Here is a 23081-nt window from a genome sequence, read left to right on the forward strand (position 1 = left end):
GTCTCACCTACTGGTGTTTTACAAAGAAATATACTTCTCTTTCTTTTTCTCCCACTTTGAGATATAACATATAGCACGGTGTAAGTTTAAGGTATACAACATGATAATCTGATATACATATATACTGTGAAATGACTGCCACGGGAAAGTCAGAAACAAACTTTTCCACCTGCGGCTAATTATGTGTTCAGAGGCACCGAGGAGGAAGCCTGGAGACAAGTGAAGTGTCTCCTTAAATGAGACAGCAGCAAGGGAGAAGAAAACAAACATCGAGCACACTCCTCTGTGAGTGAAACGCATTCTCGAACATAACACGACTTCACTGAAGAGCAACGAGGCCTGCACGTCGATGCAGGACTCAATTCCCTTCCAACAACAAAAGAGAGAGCGCTGTGAAACCTGCTGTGTTACAAGGGGGTTTGGACTCCGTTGCAGCCTTCCTTCCTAAAAACAACACGGTTAACCAAGTGTTGGAGAAGGCACTGGCACCCCACTCCAGGACTCTTGCCTGGAGAATCCCATGGACGGAGGAGCCTGGTGGGCTGCGGTCCATGGAGTCGCTAAGAATCGGACATGACTGAGTGACTTCACTTTCACTTTTCACTTTCATGCACTGGAGAAGGAAATGGCAACCCACTCCAGTGTTCTTGCCTGGAGAATCCCAGGGACGGGGGAGCCTGGTGGGCTGCCGTCTGTGGGGTTACACAGAGTCGGACACGACTAAAGTGACTTAGCAGCAGCAGCAACCAAGGGTTGTCTAGAAGCTGCAAGTTCTAGACCAACAAAACTGCACACAGAGGGAAATCCACACATGAACAAGGAAGACCGCAGAATTCACCAACTAGGGACACTGACGTCCATCTGGGAAACTAAGCTAAGCGAGAATCCCAAGCCGGAGGGCCGACCTCCTAGGAACCAAGACACAGCCTGGCCTGTGCCGCCCATTGGTGTTGGTTCCCAGAACCGTTTCACTGCCCTGACTCGTTCGTACGATAAGGTCAAAGACCACTCCTGAGGCTTACGTGGCAAAGCACTTTCATATACGCTGTATCTCACTCATCTTTAAGACGCGGTTTGCCCACCGCGCCACATGTTAGGGGTATTTTACACTTGAGAGGAAGCGGTTTTCATTGGCAGTGTCTCTTCTTTCTTAATGGCAGAGAATTAAGGGAATGTCATAATTGGTCACATCTGAGATTTCACAGACGATAAGCACTATTTTCACTCGACCATCAGGACACCAGCTCCACGTCAGGAACAAGGACACCGACATGCCCAAGAACACCCAAGATGAGAGGGTGGCCAGGCCAGACTCAGTCCAGGGCGCTGGCCTCAAGCCCTCTCCTCTGCCCCGATTCCCTCAACATCACATCATTCTGTCTCGTTGTTTATAACATTCAAAAACAGCCTAGCCTAAGTGCTTCAGATGGAAGCCTCGCACTGTAATCAGGGCAGTTCACAATTTTGGGGCTCCCCCCCAAACTCCACAGAGTGAAGAGTAAACAACTTTTCCCCCTTGTTTCATCCTTTTTATCATTACCACCTACCATAACATTTGATCAAAACTGCCTGAGGGCCAGCTCAATGATCTGATTCATAAAACTATCTCCTCTGAGTCATCAGGTAGACATGAGAAGTCATACCCATGTTAAAAATAAATGGTCATGCTGAGTTTTGCCCGTCCATGAAAACGTATTTATTTCTGTTCTGACTCCACAGGGAGAGCGCTCAAATCCTCCCTGGGCTCTGTGACGACCTAGACGGGTGGGACGGGGCGGGAGGTGGGCGGGAGGCTCAAGACGGAGGGGACACACAGACCTGGGGCTGATTCACGCTGACGCGTGGCAGAAACCAACACAAGATTGTAAAGCAATTATCCTCCAATTAAAAGCAAATAAAATTTTTTTAAAAAGACACTGCAGGGGCCTCTGCTCTGCTGGACTCAGATTTCTTCAATGTACACAAGCCTACTTCACCTCAGTGTCAGCCAGGCCCACTGAGAGGATGCTAAATCACTAACCTAAAAAATTTTCTAGATAGCCTCGAGCAGAAATTTTTACAATTTTACCACTTCTAAAAACTACTTCGTTGACTGCATTTTTCTTCTGACTGACCCAAAGTATTGTGATTTAAAAAGAGAGAAAAAAAGCTCTGTATATCAACAAAGAAAACTTCCATACAAAAAAGAACTTGCATAAAATGAAGAAAACAAACCAGCCTCCCGTGGGTGGCAAGGTGAGCTGGGTTTGCACAAACCACAGAGAGGAAGCAAACTCTAGACGTGAGGAACTGCAAGGAAAGCCCCGTGGCCCCCATGGTCAGACTGCAACCCGGGCCCCTGCAAGGTTCCTGGTTGCAAGTTAAGCAGCTGTGAAGAAAGACAGCTTTCCTTTGACATTCTCAGGCTGCAGCATTCAGAAACGTGTAAGTCAAACCGATCACTGCCTAAGGGAAAACATCAATAATGACAGGAGTGTCTCCTCCGCACATTGAGGCTGCCTGGCTGATTACAAACTGGGAACAAGGATAATGAGAGGTTTGGGGTGCTTCGTACGCCTCCCCAAGACTCCAATGCAAAAACACAGCATCTCAAAGGTGCAGCCAGTATAAGTTTTTATTTTAGTTCCCAAACCGTTTTAATAGACATCTCCCCAGCACTTGATTTACTAAGTTAGGGAACTTGAGAGACTCAAGGAGGTAGGTGCGTATCATGTTTTACAGACAGGTAATCTGGGGAGCATGATTTCTCAGCAATGACTCAGAGTAAGTGAGGCGTGCCACGCAATCATTAATTCCACCATTTTAAAGCCCTGCCTAGAACCCCGATCAGAACTTGAATATATGCATAATCAACTGAAGATTCACCTGTGAATCCATTTTCAAATTAAATTAAAAATCTTCAAGGTTCACAGATAAAAAAGAAACGGTGATCAGTGTCAAGACCCACAGGGGACGGTGACATGCTGACCTTCTCGTTTCATCACTCTCTCCTTGGTTACCAGCCGATATGCTCTCACAAAGAAAACTGCCTCCTACTTACTCTTTGGTTGCTCAGTGGCTCAAGTCATAAAGGGCGAGACTGAAGCTTCAAATTCTCTAATCGCACGGTTCCTTCCTCTAGCCACCAGTCCCTTTCCCAAAGCTACTTAGGGACCTGCCAACATTCGCACACGCTGCAATCAAGATTGCTGGGAGAAATATCAATAAACTCAGATACGCAGATGACAGCAGCTTTATGGCAGAAAGCGAAGAGGAACTAAGAGCCTCTTGATGAAAGTGAAAGAGAAGAGTGAAAAAGTTGGCTTAAATCTCAACATTCAGAAAACGAAGATCATGGCCTCTGGTCCCATCACTTCATGGCAAACAGATGGGGAAACAATGGAAACAGTGAGAGACTTTATTTTCTTGGGCTCCAAAATCAATGTGGATGGTGATTGCAGACCCGAAATTAAAAGACGCTTGCTCCTTGGAAGGAAAGCTATGACAAACCTAGACAGCATATTAAAAAGCAGAGACATCACTTTGTTGACAAAGGTCCATATAGTCAAAGCTATGGTTTTTCCAGTAGTCATGTACAGATGTGAGAGTTGGACCATAAAGAAGGCTGAGCGCTGAAAAATTAATGCTTTTGAATTGTGCTGGAGAAGACTCTCGAGAGCCCCTTGGACTGCAAGGTGATCAAACCAGTCAATCCTAAAGGAAATCAACCCTGACTATCCATTTGAAGGACTGATGCTGAAGCTCCAATACTCTGGCCACCTGATGCGAAGAGCTGACTCATTGGAAAAGACCCTGATGCTGGAAAGATCGAGGGCAGGAGAAGGGGGTGACAGAGGATGAGGTGGTTGGATGGCATCACTGACTCAATGAACATGAATCTGAGCAAACAGTGAAGACAGGAAGACAGTGAAGGACAGGGAAGCCTGGTGTGCTGCAATCCATAGGATGGCAAACAGCTGGACACAACTTAGCGACTGAACAACAATGATGCAAAAAGACAGACAATCTAACAGTATGTGCCTCCAGATGGAAAAACACACCATCACCCACTACAATCCAACAGTAACAAAATATCAAACTTGTATCTGACCAAGCCTCTAGGTCTAAATACCAATTAACAGGAAATAAAGAGAATGTTGGAATGTATTGAATTCCCTAACAAGAACATAACCAGCAAAATTCAGGCTATGAAAAACACTCAAGGAGAAAAACCTGATGAATTACAAGGAGAGAGAAAGAAAGATAAAGAAGGAACTAGAAGAGAGTTTAAGAAAGACATACCAACCAAGTGCAGTGTATAGGTGTTATCTGAAACACGATTCAAAACCGTAAAAAAAATTGACTCAACAGAGACAGCTGGAAATCTGTGCACTGACAAGTGACCATACTCAAGAAGCATGATTCAGTTCTCTGAGGAAAAAACTGATACTGCTTCTGTTTTTAAGAGTCGTCTTAACCTCTCACAGATAGTGACCTACTGAGCTATGTCTGAAATTCACTTCAAGATAGTATGAGGGTAGAGAAAGTGATGGGGGTAGTATGAAGCAAGCTGGCCTCCAGCGGATTCAAGCTGGGTGAAAGGTACATACATGGGAACTCACTGCAGGCCCTGTCTGGTCTTATGGATGTTTGAAGTTTTTCATTTATTAAATAAATGCCTCACATCTATTAAGTAAAGCTTAAAAGAAAAAAAAAAAACAGTAGACATAACAATTTACAATGCATGTGTTAAGTTTTTTAGAAACGCTGTCATGGAGGGTGAACTGGCACAGACAGCTCTGGAGGCTCCAAGTCCCAGATGAAGGGTGGGCAGGGCTGGTTCCGCGGGGCTGTGGGACGCGGCCTGTGGCTCCCCAGCATCTTCACATGGCCTTCCCCCGGCGCCTATCTCTGTGTCCAAAAGTCCCCTGCAAGCAAGGACACGGTCATGCCGAATCACAGCCCTCCTCACGACCTCATCTTCACCTCGTCACCTCTGTAAGACCCCATCTGCAAATCAGGTCACACTCTGAGTTATCAGAGGTTAGGGCTTCTGTGCATGAATTCGGGACGGGTGTTCGGTTTAACCCATCTGCAGGCCGTATGTTTAAATGAAAACAAGAAAAGAAAAAAAAACCAGAAAGAAAGAGAACAGGTCAGGACAGTGTCACACGAGGTCACCAGGGGACCAGAGAGGGCGCCTCCAGGGAGGACGCCGGGGGGAGCTCTGTGTTCTCACCCATCTCAGCAGAGGGGTTTCCCGGGTCATCGGCCTAAAGTCCAAGCTCCTTCACGAGCCTTGCAGGGTCCCTGGACCTCCAGGGACCTCCAGACCCCGGGCAGGCTCTCCACCCGGAGCAACGATGCTCCCAGTCCTTTCAGATGGACCCTCTGTCACCTCAGCCTTCAAGTTCACCTTCTCCTCTCTGCCCTGAAATCCATCAGAAACCTACCAGTGAGCAGGAAAAATTTAGACTTCCAGGGGCAAACAAACAGGACCAAAAAGGAGCATTCCTTCAGTGACCTGTGCTCTTTCTCCCCATCACCACAGTCTCAGTCCATGGCCTGGGGCGCCCCCCGCTCCCCCGTCAGTTTCCCACTCCCTCCTCAGCTCACACACAACTCCCCACACACTCTTCACCTGTCCATTCTGCAACGCGAGTTTAGCCGCAAAATTCTTCCATGTTTTCTTAAAAGCTGGGTTTCCTGAACGAACCTTCTCCTGTGATGACGAGTATCTGTCCCACAGGACCCGCTCTCCGCACGCCTCCTCTCCCGCGAGGCCGCCAGAGCAGTCCTGCCCAGCGACAGCGGGGGGCTCAGACGCCCCTCTCCGGCACGGGCCCCGGGGGCGCCAGACACGGGGACGGCCCGCACACAAGGAGCCCCCGGGGCCTCCACTGACACTGGTAACGGGAACCTTAACGGCCGCCTTCGAAGACGCGACGCCAGCTCTGCCCGGGCCCCCGTAACGGACCACCACGGCTGGGCAGCTTCCACGACAGAACTCGACCACCACACACCCCCCAGGCTGGAAGCCCAAGCCCCAGGGTCGGCGGGGCTGCCTCCTCCTGAGCTTCCCCATGGCCTACAGACCACGGCCGTCTGCTCGCCGGGTCCTCGCACGGCCCTTCCTGGGAGCAAGCGTCCCCGATGGGTCTTTGTGTTCAGATTTCCTCTTCGTGGGAGGACCCCAGGCACACTGTGTTAGCAGCTAACAGCCTCGTTTCTAACACAGTCACTTCTTCAAAGGCCTGGTCCTCCGATAGTCAGTCACCTTCCCAAGTTGGAGGGGGCTCAGTTTGGCCCCTAACACCATAAACGGGTAAATTTAGGAACACCGTCCCCTCTGGCAGGGGACCCCTCCGTGTTGGCACCAGAGACAAGTATCCGCTGCCTTCCCCCTTCCTCGCTGGCTTCCCAGGACGCCGTGGTGTGAAAACGGCCCTTAGAGTGCGTGTCAGACACACGCATCACCCTTCTGCTCTCCACCCTCGCCCTCAGGAGACACGCGTGAGACACTCAGGTGTCCACTTGACAATTAAAGCTGGTGCCCACCAGGCTGACCAGGCAGAACTCAGGGGAACGAAGGACTGGCAGTCTTCCAAACCAGTCCTGACATCCAGTCCATCTTCCCTTTCCAACATCCTGACAAGTAGCTCTCCTCCCTGGAGACAAGTCGAATGAATTATCATCATACTACTTGAGGAAAAACATTCAGACCACCAGAGCAAATCACACATTTTTGTCTAATGCCTCAAGATTACAGACCCATCTATCGTTAACGGTTTCCTGTACATGGAATCTTCAGTCACTAAAGGTTTTCCTGGCCTCTCAATCTAACGATACACCTATTTACAACAACATTCAACACTCTAGACTCTCCCGGATGACCTCTCATATGAGGAAGGGAAAGTGAAGCCCAGCACTAAATATACCCACCACACAGAACAGTAATAGTGTGCTGACATGAAGCAGATGGACCAGAGGTTCCACAAAGACCCCGAAGCCAGGACATCAACAGCCCAGAAGGACACACCGCGCCGCGTGTTCACTAGTGAGGTGCGCTCCTTGTTCAAAACCCATTTCCAAGGCCCGCCCGGCCCCCTGTTCTCTCACCTGCAGAGAGGTGGTGCGCTTTGAGTACCTGCGAATGAGATCATTTCAGATGAAGCTGCTGTTTCTCTCGGCCATTTCCAATAAAATCTGTTATCAGAGGCTCGTTTCACTCCAATTTTAAAAACACTGACTAGGGCAGAGGCTGCCACATAAGAGCTACGATGGCACGGTGGCATGGTTTGGTCAAGGGAATGCCAGGTTTCAGAGACTCCGGCCAGGCTGCCGAGGCCCCACACCACAGGAAAATGGCAGCAGGAACCACACTTTACGAACCAGAATCTTGGTTATGCTGACGGCATAGTTGACGTGCGGAGTCATCCACGGTGTCAGATGTTTGTAACACTCTGAGTCAGGACCTCCCTGCGGCCCAGGACACCAGCTCACCACCAGGCAGCACTGGTCCGAGAAGCAGAAATGCAGAGCCAGTATCCCAGGGCTTCGTCCCTTCAGTGCACCACTAATGTCAAGGGGAAAGGACGTTCCGTCTCTCCATGCACCTTCCCACTGCAGTACTGTGTTCACAACACTTAGCTAATACACTTTCTGCACAAGAAGGCCAAAAAGGAAATGAGAAATGACCTAGATGCTCCTTACTTCCCAGGCAGGGCTGACCCTTACCATCTGAGAAAAATGTGCCCACCTGTTTCTCTAAAATTTCCTACAACACCTTGATGGAGCCAATGGTCTTAGAACCTTTCTGACTTCCTAAGGTCTAACTTAAATTCTTGCCAATATAGTTAAAACACATTTTCAGGCAAAGTGTGCTTAAAACTTCTCCCTTCAGAGAGGAAGCAGATGGTGTCTGGATGCTGCTGGACCGGCCAAAGGGACGGATGGACTGGGACAGGGGGAGAGAAAATTCATTGTACTCTTCTACTTTCACAAATGTTCAAAATTCTCCAAAATGAAGTGCTACCTTCATAACTAAGCCAGAAACTGCTCACAAGGTTCTGCAGAGCATCAAGGGAAGAGTACTGAGGATTTCCTATCTGATAATGCCCACTGATTTTGTCTTTATATTATACAGAAAAATAAATCTAATCACAATTTAACCCAATACAACTAGGTGTTTCCAGACACTCAGGTGTCCAGTCCAAGACAAGAGACCCACACATAATTAGAGGAGTCCTGAGGACAGCGTCTCTCATGGAAATGGCTATTCCATCACCAACTGTGAAGTTCACCCATCAGGAAGCGGCCCCAACCCCCAAGGTGTTGGCTCATTCAGCAGGTGTTCACCAAGCATCCCCTGCAGGACAGACGCTGCTGCAGGCTGCAGAAGCACGGGAGTGGGGGGAAGAGAGCCCCTGCGCTCACGGCGTGTGCTCTCGTGCAGGGAGACGGGCCACAAGCAAGATAAAGTACACAGTGCCTGGGATGGGGACGAGCAACGTGCAAAAATAAAGCAGGCGAGACTGTCAGGTAATCAGGGAACACATTCTGATATTAGGGAATTCACACGAGAGATGATGGTGGTTCGGCCCCCGATGGTTAGGAAAACAGCTAACACTTAGCAGTGCTTACTATGTTCCAGGCACTGTTTAATCTCCAGCCCCACAACAACCCTTCGCGGGGTCTACCTGAAGCCCCACTCTAAAGAGAAGAAGCTGAGCCTCGGAGAGGCAGAGCTGCTTCTCCCAGGTCACAGAGCTCCCACGGGGTGACGCCCAGGGCGCGGGGGGAGCGGGAGGCACACCGCACTCCAGGGCAGTGGGGCGGGGACGCCCAGGACGTGGGGGCAGGGGCGACAGAGTGTGAGGGGAAGGGTCGTGGAGGACCTCCCATCAGGGCCCCTCGCTCTTCCACACGGGCAGGCTCTCAAAGATGATCTGACGTCTGAGAAAACCATCCTGAAAAAGGTCAAAGCAAGTGACAGACCCAAAGAGAGAAAAAGGGATTTGAAGGAGGCAGATGGTACCAAAAAAAAAAAAAACTATTACAAAACTATAATTAATATCCTCAGAAAAAAGAAAAGATACTACACTCATGAGAAGATGCTGTTTAGAAGGGGGTGGGGAGGAAAAACTCCTGGAAATAAAATGTAATAGAAAAAAAACAAAGAGCCACAGAGTAACACAAAGAGATGAAACATGAACAAAAAGGAGCGTCGAGACTCATTCCAAGGAGCTCAACACTGAACTAGGAGAAGTCCCAGAAGGAAAAGAAAAGGAATTTTTTAAAATGTGTGATGAGATTCTTCTGGAACTACACCACTCTCCAGATTCAAGAGACCCACGGAGCACCTGTCTGGGTGGGGGGAATGGCAAAGACTCACGCCTTGCCATTTTCCGGAACGGAGAGAGGAAGTCCCCAAAGCTGCCATCCCAGGAGGGGAACCGAGGGCACGCAGGCAGGAAGTCAGGTGCCACGGGCCTGGCAGCAGAGCCACCGCCTGGGCCCGGCCCGGCCAAAGCTGCCGAGAGGAGAGTCAACTCCTGCTGAGGGGGGTGGGACACACGAATGACACATTCACAAAAAACTCAGGAAATGACAACAACGTCCAGGAAACACAAAAGATGTCGGAGAAGTTTAATCATCAGAAACGCGACAGGGCCAGCTGCGAATAATCTGTAGTCATAAAAACATGAACGCATAATAAAAAAAAAAAAAAAAACATGAACGCAGTGCTGACTTAACCAAGAAGTGTAAACAACGATGCTGAGAAGGGGGAGAGTGTATGAGTACACACATTCTCTTCTTCCACGGTAGAAACTCAGTATCTACTTAAACCAAGGAACAGTAGTGTAAGCCTGTTCTTCAGCAAGATGCGGGGGAGCAGAGAGCGGGGATGAGGAAGGACAGGACAGGACAGGGGCTCACTGGGCTATTTTCATCATAAGCCCTGGAACACTTTCGCTTTAAAAAGCATCCACATGCATTAACTTATACAAAGAGAGAGCACAGGGGGAAGAGAACAGAAAACAGAGGGGCTGGGGCAGGGGAACAAAATTTAAGGAATGGGATTAAGAAACAGGGTCAAACAGGAAAGACGACACTGTGGAGGCAGATGGAGACACGGGCACAAGCTGCACAGAATGCAGAGGAGGACGGCATTTAAAAAGTGACTTGGAAAGAAAAATGGTGATCAGTAGCAAAAGAACCGAAAGAATGGTTTGCTTCTTTGTTTTTTTTAAACTACTCCTGAGTCCCTTGGACTGCAAGGAGATTCGAACCAGTCCATCCTAAAGGAAATCAGTCTTGAATATTCACTGGAAGGACTAATGCTGAAGCTGAAACTCCAATACTTTGGCCACCTGATGGTAAGAGCTGACTCATTTCAAAAGACCCTGAAGCTGGGAAAGATTGAAGGTGGGAGGAAAAGGGGACGACAGAGGATGAGATGGTTGGATGGCATCACCGACTTAATGGACATAAGTTTGAGCAAGCTCCGGGAGTTGTCGACGGACGGGGAGGCCTGGCGTGCTGCGGTCCATGGAGTCGCAAAGAGTCAGACACGACTGAGGGACTGAACTGAACTAATGAATAAAACAACTTATACTAACAAAGTTATTCAAAAGTAGAATAAAGCTATGATGCAGACAAACATACACGTTAAACAGTCATCTATTATAAGTAAACCAGGAGAGGGTCCAGGAGGGAAACCAGAAGCTGCCGCACTGCCTGAGCCCGGGGAAGAAGCACAGCCGAGGAGGCACAGGGCCGAGGGCGCCCATCAAGGCGCTGGTCTTACAGAGCTGAGGAGAGTGTGTCCAGGACACCAGGCACATTTCCTGACCCCTGCCCGAGACTCTTCACTGTGTACGCAAGCCACCTGCTCACCAGCACTCTTCTTGGGATCCACAGCCTCCAGCAGGCTCCTGACAGGGTCCAAGCCTCCACAATAGCACTGATTTAATCATAGCACTTGCAGTATTTTTTGTGTTCACAAGTGAATATTTACAAGTTTATGATTAACATTTCTTTCAAGTGAGAAATATTTTTTATCACCTTTAATTAAACACTGCAACTCAGAGGCGGCAGTAGTTGTTCTCAAAAATAAAAAAAAAATTAAATATGAATGTGCTTTTCTGAGCCTTATTACGGAAGTCAGCATGTCAGTTTCCTAACTCGGTAAGGAATTATCTTTACCATTTCAAGGATCAACTAAACAATAGGTACCTTTGAATTTCACCCAGGACCTTCAGATAAAAAAAACGTAAATAAATATCCAGAGGAAAAACAACTGGGAGCAGCCATGCAACCGCATCACTCTAATCAAAGTGTCCTGTAAGAACCAGACAGAGCGCCTGAGGACTGGGTGGGCCGGGCGTCAGGCCCCCTCGGCCCACAGCGGAGTCCGGCTGTGACAGCTCCACTGCGTTGGACCCACTGCTTCCCTTCCCCGGGCCCCACCTCCCTCCCCTGTGAACTGGCCTTTCCGCTCTAAAGTTCTCGCACAAAGATTTTATTCCGTGCGTGAGGCAGGGTGCTCAGTGCTGGTGCACTGGGATGACCCTGAGAGATGGGATGGGGAGGGAGGGTCAGGATGGGGAACTCATGTACACCCAAGGCTGATTCATGTGAATGTATGGCAAAAACCACCACAATATTGTAAAGTAATCAGCCTCCAATTTAAAAAAAAAAAAAAAGTCCAAAATTGGACTAGCCCACCGAGTGTCTCACTTGAACAGCGAGTGAGAACCGGTGAGAAGTGGTTATCAGATCTTTGATTGAAGTTAATTTCTGTTTTTTAAAAGCAAACCAAGTAGAACTACAGACTCCTGGAGCGGGCCCCGGCAGCAGGCCTCTGGGGGAGTGTTCCCAGGGCACTATTTTCGTTACGTGTGTTATTTCTCAGTGCCTCACCAGCAATCAGCACCCGGGTGCGCTGCGTTTTATGACGGTCTGAAGTCAGAGGCGGGGGAGGCGCGGGGGCTCTGGGCCCAGAACCGCAAGCTGCACCCTGGGAGGAGCACTTGCTGCTGACACTGAGCCCTTCTCCCGGAGGCGCGCTGCCAGGCAGCCCTGCGCAAAGGGATTTTTTTTCCTTCTGAAAGGAGCACAGGTTGAATTTATGGAGGGTTCCGAGGAAGAATCTGCAGCGTGAAAGATGCTTTAAATGCAGAGGCTAATCTGAGAGGTAACCAGCAGATCACAGCCTTCGGTTCTACAGTAAGAAGCTGAAGCTACAGAATTTTACAATTACTGGTTGGTCAGAAGAGATATTTTAAATGTGCAGAATAACTGCAAACTCATCCACCTCTGGCTTCTAAGTCCAGAATGGCTTAGAGATTCACTCACCATAATTAAAGGCTGCAGTTACAGCACGTTAAGCAAGCCGCTTGTCCAGTGTAGCAAAAGGGGAAAAAAAGACATTATCAGGATGGACTTTGAACATGGACCTCAAAGAGGAAAAAAAAAAAACTATGAGTTTTTAAAAATGACATCACAGTGGTTTCACTTTTGGATAAGAGCAACTTCTCTCTCAAAACTCACTAGCCTAGATGCTTAAAATAAAATTCTTTTCTCCTATGTAAGGCATACATGTTGCCAAAAAAAAAAAAAGTCCAGAATTATCTGAACTAGTGTGTGGGTCAATGATGTTCTTAATCAAACCCAACTCATTACACAGTTGTCACACTGAAGCATTCTGAGAGAGAGTTTGCTTTCTTTAGCTCATCATATTTTGTACATATCAATACACTCACAGCAAATATATTAAAATACATCTACAAGCTTAAAAAAAGGCTACCTATTGAAAAATATAAAGTGGGCTACAAATATGAGGCTATTCCAAAAGAAACCAGCTGAGAAAAACTAACTTTTTTATATAGCAAAACGTTAACGACATGGTTATCATACTGCACTGCCGTCCTACAGGTCAAGAATCAGGGGCTGTCACACGGCGAGCACACCTGTCACCTGGGAGCAGGGAGCGTCCTGAGTTCCACCTGCTCGAGTCTCCCTGCTGGGCTGGGACCCGGCAGGCCGGGGCAGGCCCATCCGCACCACGAGGCGCTCGGCTACGGCGCTGGCAGCTGATTGTCAGGCCACCAGCTCACAGCTCTTTTCCTGATTACTCATACAGAGTATTTATAAAATGTAAAGAGGTTATTATTTACACTGCCTCCCAGAGAAAGGGTTAAAGTTACAGGGGGGTGGGAAAAAAAAAAAGGCCTTTGAGGTGGTAGGTGGTGTGTATTCTGCCCTGAAGTTTTTACATTCCTTTGTGGTTATAGCACACATAACTCCTCACAGGAAGATTCTTCAGAACAATATTCACGTACGGTGATCAGGAGCAGAGATCGCTTCAGATCTTAGGCGTTGACATTACTATTTTATTTTTATTTAATTTTAAATTGTTCTTCCTTCCTTGAGTCTCACAAGCGCCCCAAGTCAACAGGCTCCTATTAAATAACTGACATCATCTCGTGTCCAGTGGAAGACAGGCTTCCCAGGGCCTCAGCGAGAAGGAACCCGCCTGCCACATCAGGACACCCAGGAGACATGGGCCCCATCCCTGGTGGGAAGATCCCCTGGAGGAAGGAAGGGCCATCCACTCCGCTGCTCTTGCCTGGGGAACCCCATGCACAGAGGAGGAGCCTGGCGGGCCACAGTACAGGGGATCGCAGAGAGTCGGACACGACTTCACGACTGGACGCGCATGTGGCACGATCAAGCATTTCGTGTTGTGGGGTTGGAGAAATCACCAGAAAAGTATTACAAATGCAGATTTCTGGGCCAACCTCCAGAATTCCAATTCAGCTGGTGTGTTTGGAGGCCCCCCAAATCTGCATTTCTACAAGCACCCAGCTGATCTTGATGTAAGTGATTCTCTTTTATAAAAACAGCTTTACTTTTTCCTGAAACATTTTCAGCTGAACTGATACTGTGGCCGGGACTGATATTGAACCAATGGGGGCCGCAAAGCAGGTGAAAAAGGCACAAGTGAACAACATTATAAATTTAAAGCTGCTGATGCTCGGTGACAGGCACATGAGGGTTTGTTATATTCATTATTCTACTTCTGTGTATGTTTGAAATTTTCCATAATAAAAAAATGAAAAGAAACCAAAAGCTCTGTAAAAAGATCAAAGCAAGGCTCCAGCCCTCTGTGCTCTTCAAGTGACTTGCCACTGGACATTTCATCTGAACTTTCACCAATTAAAGGAGTTGCCTGTAATTCCGTTCAGCAATTTCCAAAGCTGATAAGACTCCCTGAAGTAATTCTAACTGTAGCCTTAAGCTTAACAGGTTTCCCTCATCTTCTTCTAGATGAGGCTGCTCTTGGAGAGAGTAAATAAAAGCTTCCAACAATAATATTTGCTCTAAAAATAAAAATAACTTCTTGCCAGTACCATTATACCACAAGCACGGGATGTGTAGTATTTACGATGGTGTTAAGAAAAAGTTAAAAGGTGGCCAAGTGATAGGGTCCAACATGCACAGCGTTCGTCCCAGTCGTCCGTCCCTCCCTAAGAGGCCCTTGGTCCCGCCAAATCCCTCGCCTGCTCTCTCTTCCCAGCACCTGGCGTTAGGTACAGGAAGCAGAGGATCAAAACCCTGTTATAAACATCGCAGCAGCAGCAGCGGTGGGCAAACCCGGGGCCCAGATCCCAGTTTCTAATATCACCCTCCAATAAAAGGAAGCCCTGGGAGACATGGACTGGAGCAGGGGAGCCCATAGCTTCTCACAGCACCAGAAAACAAGGAAGTGCTTGGGGAAAAAAAAAGATGGATATGTGTCTGCAGGACATAGGAGCCAACTGAAAGAGCTCCCAGTGGCCCATTTAAGCAGCAAAATAAATAACAGTATTGAATTATAACCCAAAGTGCAAAAATCAATATCCTCATGTGCATACTGATATAAATAATTGAATAAGGAAACACACGGGGAAGAACAGTTAAATCTCCTACACAGAATCCTAGGTAGCTTCTATAGACACTTCTCCCTCAAGGAGGTGGCGGGTTACTCGTGGGGGCCGGGCACACGCGCGGTACAGAGAAGGGGGTGTGTGACTGGCAGAAGCGGCAGCTGACAAACAGCACCTCAGCCAAGGGACCAGGGCCCGGTCGTCCTGAGAGCACACACCCCTGACATGACGTGATGAGAACGGCACTGTCACGCCGTGCGATTCCTCCCACACAAACACGGCACCCCAGCCTCATCCCGAGAAAAACATCAAACACGCACCAGCTGGGGGATAACTCTACAAAACACCGACCAGTACTCCTCACAATGCCAAGATCACCAACACAGGGAGCAGACCGGAGGGGCCCCAGCAGATGTGACGACCAGACACACGTGGGACCCTGAAACAAGAAAAAGGACGTGAGGAAACAGGAAAGAACCCTGATAAAGTCTGGGCACTGACTAATAATCATGCATTAGAACCGGTTCCTGGTTGTTACAAGTGTCAAAAGGGAAAACTGGACAAAGGATACACAGGGACTCTTTGTACCATCTTTGCAACTTTCCTGTAAATCTAGAATTGTTCTAAAAGAAAACATTTACAACTAAAAATAAAACAACTATAAACGGCCTCCTTCCGGGTGAGGGACGGGGCTGGCTGAAGATAAAGTTTGCAGGAGAATGAGAGGCTCTAAGCTGACACCCTCTCCTCTTAACGCATGGACATTCGAGTACTGGTCTGGGGAACTCAGTTCTCCAGCACCACCTTCATCAAACTTCAGCATCACCCACAAACTTCAACTAAACGTGGGATACCACGCAAACATGAGCAATACTAAGGCTTGCAATCCAGACGAAGAGACAGGAGTTAAAACAGGTGGTAGGAAAAGGCAGTATCAGTCACTCAAAGTCGTGTCTGACTCTTTGCAACCTCATGGTCTGTAGCCTGGCCAGGCTCCTCTGTCCATGGAATTCTCCCGGCAAAGATACTGGAGTGGATTGCCATTTCCTCCTCCAGGCGATCTTCCTGACCCAGGGATCGAACTCTGGTCTCTTGCATTGCAGGCATTCTCTACCGTTTGAGCCACCAGGAAAGGCAGGGGGAGAGATAAATTAGGAATTTGGGATTAACACATTCACACATATTTAAAACAGATAACAAACAAGGACCTACTGTGGAACACAGGGAACCCTCCTCAATATACTGTAATAAGCTAAGTGGGAAAAGAGTTTGAAAAAGACTAGCTGTATCTATAACTGAATCACTTTGCTATACACCTGAAACCACATAACATTGTAAATCAACTACACTCCAATATATAATTTTTTTAAAAAAAGGTGGTATTTGGTAAATGCACATGGTAGGCTTGTAACACAAACCCAAAACCTTTTTTGATGACACAGCTCACCAGTAAGTTTTCTCTGTATTTCTTCCATTTCTTGTAAATTTGTTTACATAATCATACAAATGTACCAATGTATTCTATACCTTCAGAAAGTCAACATATTTTAAGGATGAAATGAAAATAAATTTAAAAGTTCCAATGTCAAAAAAAAAAAACAAACAGTTCCCATGTTTTCATCCTGCATCCCCTGGAACCTCTTGCCCCACAAAGGGACACCCTAGGAGTTCATTAGGGGAAGCAAACACTAAAGTGTTGGTCGCTCAGTCGTGTCCAACCCTTTGTGACCCCATGGATTGTAGCCCTCCAGATTCCTCTGTCCAAGGACTTCTCCAGGCAAGAACACTGCAGTGGGTTGCCATTCCCTTCTCCAGGGGATCTTCCCGACCCAGGAATCACAGCCAGGTCTGCTGCATTACAGGCGGGTTCTTTACCATCTGAGCCACCAGGGAAGCCCAGCAATCACTAAGCCCAGGCAAAGAAAAAGGTCTTAGTAGGGAAACTGGGGTTGTAGAGAGGTTTAAAAGAAAAGACAAGACAAAGAGATGACAGCACCTAAGACACACAAGGGGAAGACTCAGGCAACTGCGAACAGAATGTGAAGCACTGGAAGATGGGAATCGCAACAGCATATTCTGCAAACTCTGAGCAGATCAATTTAGCCGGTAAGAAAGTGCCTTGAGGGGAATTCCCTGGCAGTCCAGAGGTTAAGACTGTCCGTTCCACTGCAGAGGGCCCAGGTTCCACTCCTGGCCAAGGAACTAAGATCCCACAGGCCTCTTGGTGCAGCCAAAAAAAAAAAAGTGTGATGGAGCAGGGTGAGCAGAGGCCAGGGCAGCAGAAACCCAGCTGCGATGACCTGCCTGCCCAACGCTGCCCAAGCGGGGGCTGGGGGCTACCCCAGCCCCACCCCAGCATCTGGGATCTGATCTGATGGTAACTCCAGCCTTTTAAAACAAACATAACATAGTAAAACGCAAAATGTGCCAAGCTGCCAAAAACAAAATGGAAGGTTTACCACCACCCGGCTGAAGCCCCAGGGAGGCAGAAGCGGGGCAAACCGCTCTTCCGCAGCCAGGGGAGAAACGGCAGGGGCTTTCAGAGGAGGAAAAGCACGCGCTGGGCTGTGGGTTCAGGCACCTGAGACGTCTGGCATCAGCTGTTCTCATGTTTCCCCACTTGAATCACAATAAAGTCAAGTGAAATTCGCAATCTCTGCACTGAGCTAACTTCTGCACAGAACCTTCTTGTGAAAGATCGAGGTTATTTTTCTGATATGCCTGTTCTCTCTGTGGCAAATAACTGTAATGCCAAGGCATGGTTCCAAATTAGTCATTCGCTACAATTTAAAAATACTTCACTCCAATATTTTGCCCCGACACAGCTTTCACCGCATTTCCTCAGGGTTCTTACAGCATCTTCATATCAGGAGTCACAGAAAAATAGAGATTTGAGTCTAAAAACCACCTCAGATACAGTAGTCTGTTTTCAACCAGGAACACTTGTCCAGCTTCTCCTTTCTATAATATCCCTTTCCCCGTGTCTGAGTAATACATAAAAATTTCAGAGTGAAGCAACGCTAGAAGCCTGCAAAAACACATGATTTTAAGAGTGAGTGAGTGAGAGAGAAAGGAGGTCTCTCACGTTCATCTCTCTGAATGACATTTTCTAAGGGGAAACCTCAGCCCTGGGCTGGTCCGAGCACAGCCCAGCTGAACCTGCTGCCTTCACGGATGCTTTCTGCGAGTGTACAATTTTTGTTTGGGATCAAACCAACTTAGATCGCCTGTGGTTCCTTTAAGTAAGTTAAAACCAGCAGTCGTTCACATCCAAGAGCTTTAGTCATCTTGACATTCAAAAACAGGTTTATTATATAAAAGCATGCTGATCCAGATCATCTTAAAAATTTCTAGCATAACTCCCCAAGGCTGTGAATTTCAAGAAGCAACAACACTCACACTTCGGTAAGCCAGATTTCTCTCTAAAGGGTCTCATCTTCACCCATCACAACTTGTTATTTTGAGAAACAAAGACTTTTTTTTTTTCTTAACATCTGTAAGTTTCAGGCACTCCATGTTTAAGCGGCTCCCATGCTAAGTTCCTTCTTTGACAATAGCACCTACCATTAGTCAACTCTATGACGACCCACCAAATCTACAAAGAAATCTACGTTGTCAAGGGTCTGACCTGTAACAGACGTGGCTAGCACGTGACAGCAACCCCTTAGGTAAATATCATCACCGTCCCTTTCTAAAAGCTGAGTGAGTCTAAGAAGCTCAGAAAGGCCAAGTGACGGGCCAAGGCCTTAAAAGCCACTGAGGCGGCCGAGGGAGGCCTCACACCCAGGCCAGCCCCAAAGGCCAGGTTCTGGTCGCAGGACCCGCTCCTCCTGTGACGGGCACATGAAGTTTACTCCCAACCGGGCTGAGAAGTTGGGATTCTTTTTATATGCCCGCGTGTAAGGACTTTTTTGAGGACTTGTCTGTTTAACCATTTCAGAACCTTGGCCATCCCCTACGTGACGTTTACATTACAGGGTGGTTTTTTAAAAATTATTAGCTATACAGCCGCTATCTCTGTCTATGCCCACAGGAGACACGGAGGGCCCAAGGACTCTTTAAATTTCAAAAGAACTGCATCAACAGTTAGCAAAACTGCAGAGATGTGATAACGTCAATGCTGATACTACAAAGTTGCTGGCCCTATTTCCTATTACTAGGCAAATAAGAGTACTTATTTAACCCCAAAGTATCACCAATTGAAAGCAATTAACAGCGTTTCCAGCCTAAATCAGATCTCAAGCCTCACAGTCATACAGACTGACAAGAATCTGCACAAAAAACCTGTTGAAAATAATTTTTATTTCTCAGAAGCTGTTAAACAAAAATTCACACTTTAGAGAGCACTTCCTTTACTTCAGAAATCTTATTCAAGACACAAGCTTGTTTGTTTAAAATAAAAGCCCAGGTTTCACGAGCTAATGTTTAATCAATAACTGAGTCCCACCGGGTTCACAGACTTCCGTGAGGTCCTGTATCTGGAGCTGCTAAAAGCTTCCTCTGTGTTCTGTGACCTAACATGCCACAGAACAATGCAAGTGGGTGTCCCAGTCTCACCACTATCCTGATATTAATAACGAGCGATGGACTCAGAAGAATGCCTCACGTGTACCCAATCTTTCTTCATGATGTGAATTCAGAGTCTTGCAAAAGGCACCTAAGTACTCTCCAAGAGAAGAAAGCTAGGAATGACTTAACTGTAATCTTAGTTTGGTAACTGAAGTGCGCGTGTGTGTGTAAAAAACATTTGCTAACTGAAGAGTGTGTGTAAAAAACAGTGGACTTTCTCTCTTTACGTAAGCTTCCTAAGTGAGGACCAGCTCTTGCAGAAATACATATTCTCAGAAAAGGAGCCCTCCCCACTGAAGTGTGTGTGTGTAAACAACAGTGGACTTCCTCTCTTTATGAAAGGTTCCTAAGTGAGGACCAGTCCTTGCAGAAATAGATTCTCAGAAAAGGAGCCCCCACCCCAGGGAGGACATAAGGGACGTAAGTGATAAAGCGATCCACTGTACCCCCCAAATTCAACCAAGAAATGCCTTCATACCTGATGGCAAAGGCAATCTGCATATTCATAATGCTCACCCGTGACTGACAGGTAAATGATCTTTTTTCAACTTCAGAATCTAGAAACAATTTTGGATGACAAAGAAATCTTTGGATAAATGAACTTTAATTTAAAAGCCAAATTTTAGTTAACCATCTCATTTCCCCATGGCAAAGACTAAATTTCAAGTATTTTTTCCAACCTATTGTTGATAAGCCATGCTTTCTTCAAGACACTATTAACTAGTTAGAACTTCAAGCAGCATTAAGACCAAGGGGGCAAAGACCCAACGCAACAAATCTACTCAGAATCTGAAAGTGGCCAGACTTCCCTGTGTAAGGAGTACAGGCCCCAGCTAATCAAAAGCTTGAGAGTTACTGTTTTCAATGTTTAACTGTTCTTTTATCTCCCATGTATATTCCAGAGGGCTTCCTCTTTCTTGATCATCGAGCTCACTTATCAGGACTAGCTCAAAGGTTTCTTTCTTTCTCTTGATCTAATACATCTTGGTCAACAATCCATCTCCATTACCACTATTAAAAATCTCTTTTGAACGGAAATACAGACTCCCAGATCTATGTGAGATTGTGCGTCCTTCCCAATAATTTAACCCCGGCAGGTACTTGTCATCCATATGTCACAAGTCTCGCCATAATGCCATCCAAGCAACAAACACGAAGGGAAAATCTACAGGAGCTGCTCTATGTCACCAAATAGCTCTTTATGTCTTTGTTAATGCCAAGATTTGATATTTCTATTTATGGATTAATTTTCCTGATTGCTTTGTCTCACTCCAACAAAAACGTCAATTTTTTGACTCATACCTCCATAAAATTTTAAAAGAAGGGAATAAAATACATGTTAAGAGATTTATAGGCAGACACATTTCCAAAGGTTCCTACATAGAATCTGTTTTCCAAAATATGTACAAATTCAATGAAGTGCAAAGTCATCTGGACACTTCCTGAATCCCTTCTGCTTGCATATTCTTTATCCACTATCCTACTCTGCTGCTAACTTTCCATTTCACCATGAATATCTTTCAATATCAACACTGACATTCCTCCCTGTAGTAGACTATAGAGAGGTACTTCCCAGGTACTTTCTGGGACTCTTACCTGGGCTGCCTACACACTCCTCATAATGTTCACTCTTCTTATCTATCAGATCAGAAAACATTCACCTCACAAATATTTGATTTAAGGCAATGGCAGAAATTTAGTGATACACTACATGTTACAATGATAACAGTTAATACCCCACTAAAGGGCACTCAATGACATAACCTGGTGTGTCTCTGGAAACAATTATATTTAGCTTCCATTGTAGATATGCTTGAAAAATATGTCTTTACTAGAGACAGTACCTTCCACATTCTGTATCCAATTAACATCATTCTAAAATAACTCTTCACCTCAAGAGTATCCTAAACAGCCAAGAGACTTGATATGGTAAAACAGAAAAATCACACAACTAGGGGAATCTAAGACCTGGGTTTTGTGGCTCCACCTACAATTTAGCTGTGTCACCTTGGGTAGATCATTGGACCCCCAGGGCCTCACTATCTTCAACTGCAAAACGATAAAAATTGTACTAAATTTTCTTTAAGGCCTCTTCCATCTCTAAAATTCCATGATTCTGTGAAATTTCAGTCTCCTCTCAATTCAAAGATCAGCAGCAGCAGGTAACATCAAATTAGCCTATTTTTTTCCCTAAAAAAAAATTATCCAACTTGAGATGCTTTCCTGGATTGAAGTTTTATCGGGGAAAATAAACCACAAACGAAAACGATGGGAGAAAAATAAAATCACACACTGACATGGCTAAAATAGAAACTTCAATCACCCCCTGGGCCATTTTGTCAATAGTTATTCAAAGGCTGCTACTCTAATCACTGGCTTCCTAAAATAAAGATATTTATAGAGCTGCTTCCTTCTCATCCCCAGAGATCCAATTCGAATAAAAAGCACAGCGTTTTGAAATCAATTGACAACTTCGGAAAGAGTTTCAGGGAGAGAAGAGAAACTCTGCGCAGCTCTCCAAAGTCATTTGCATTAAAAAGTACGATTAAGGCTTAAGAAACGGTTCTTATTATAAGATGTGAGGGGGGAAAAAAGCACAGGAGGCAGGTGACATCTGGGGAAGGAAGCAGAACTGCCGGGAAGCGATGTAGGCTGAGGACCTTCGGGCAACAGGTCCAGAGCCGGGACCGCAGCCTACGCCGGGGAGGGGATGGGGGCTGCCGCCCGACTCGCAGCCTCCTCCCCGCCGCCCGACGAGCCCCATCCGCAGAGCCTCGCCCCCGCTTCGGCCCTGAAGAGGCAGCCCGCCCCCACCTCACGCCCCTGCGGCAGAACCTCCCTCAGCACGGGCTCCACCAGGCCTGCCGCCCCGGGCAGGCCCTCCGCTTCCTCGGCGCCGAGGCCGGGCCGGGCCCGCCGCCTCCACCCCGGCCGCCCCCCGCCGCCGGGTCCCCGCCCGGGGCCCGCTCACCTGCACCTGTTTGCGGAAGTGGCGCGGCCCCGGCGCGGCCCACGGCCAGGAGCAGGAGCAGCAGCAGCGGCGGCGGCGGGGGCCCCGGCATCTCGCCCGCCGCGCGGCCCCGGGGGCCGGCTCTCAGGTCGCCTTCCCTCCTGTCCGTCGGTCTGTCCCTCGGTAGGTCCTGCCTCCCTCCGCTGCCTCAGCGGCACCCGCGCCGGCTGCTCTCGGGCACGCGTCGCTTCGGCCACACCTCAGCCCGGCTCCTGGTCCGCGCCCACCGCTCCGACCTCGGAAACACCATCCTTCCCGCCCTCCCGCCTGCCCGCGCCGCCGCCTCTCAGCAGCAGCAACGGCAACCGCTCTGCGGAGCCGCGGGCCCCGGCGGCCGCGCTCCCACCGCCATGATGGGCTGCGTCATGTGACGTAGGGCGGGAGGGGCGGGACGCCGTGATAGACAGCCCGTCCCGCCAGTCGTCAGTTCCACACCGGCTCGGGAGGCCCCGCCCACCGCCCTGGCGGCGGGACGGTGGCCGCCGGTGCGCCCCCTGCAGACACAGGCGTGCATGGGCAGCAGGTGATGCCAGCAATTTTTTTTTTTTTTAATTTTTTTGGAAAAAAGGTAAGTATAAGAAGACGATGAA

At 47.7% G+C, this 23081-nt stretch overlaps 1 protein-coding gene across 2 annotated transcripts in view; it reads right to left on the reverse strand.

Moving 5' to 3' along the window:
• Positions 1 to 22842, reverse strand: part of LMTK2 (lemur tyrosine kinase 2) — a 72875-nt gene extending 50033 nt beyond the window's left edge. The window contains exon 1 of one of the 2 annotated variants that reach the window (XM_043915311.1): positions 22459 to 22842. In XM_043915311.1, the coding sequence (XP_043771246.1) occupies positions 22459 to 22543 (85 nt within the window). In that variant the 5' untranslated portion in view covers positions 22544 to 22842. Of the gene's footprint in view, positions 1 to 22452 lie in introns of both variants that reach the window. The other variant, XM_043915310.1, reaches the window with a different exon arrangement.
• Positions 22843 to 23081: the final 239 nt, after the last annotated feature.

This window comes from Cervus elaphus, chromosome 10, assembly GCF_910594005.1.
Source record: "Cervus elaphus chromosome 10, mCerEla1.1, whole genome shotgun sequence".
In the NCBI taxonomy this organism is placed as follows: Eukaryota; Metazoa; Chordata; class Mammalia; order Artiodactyla; family Cervidae; genus Cervus; species Cervus elaphus.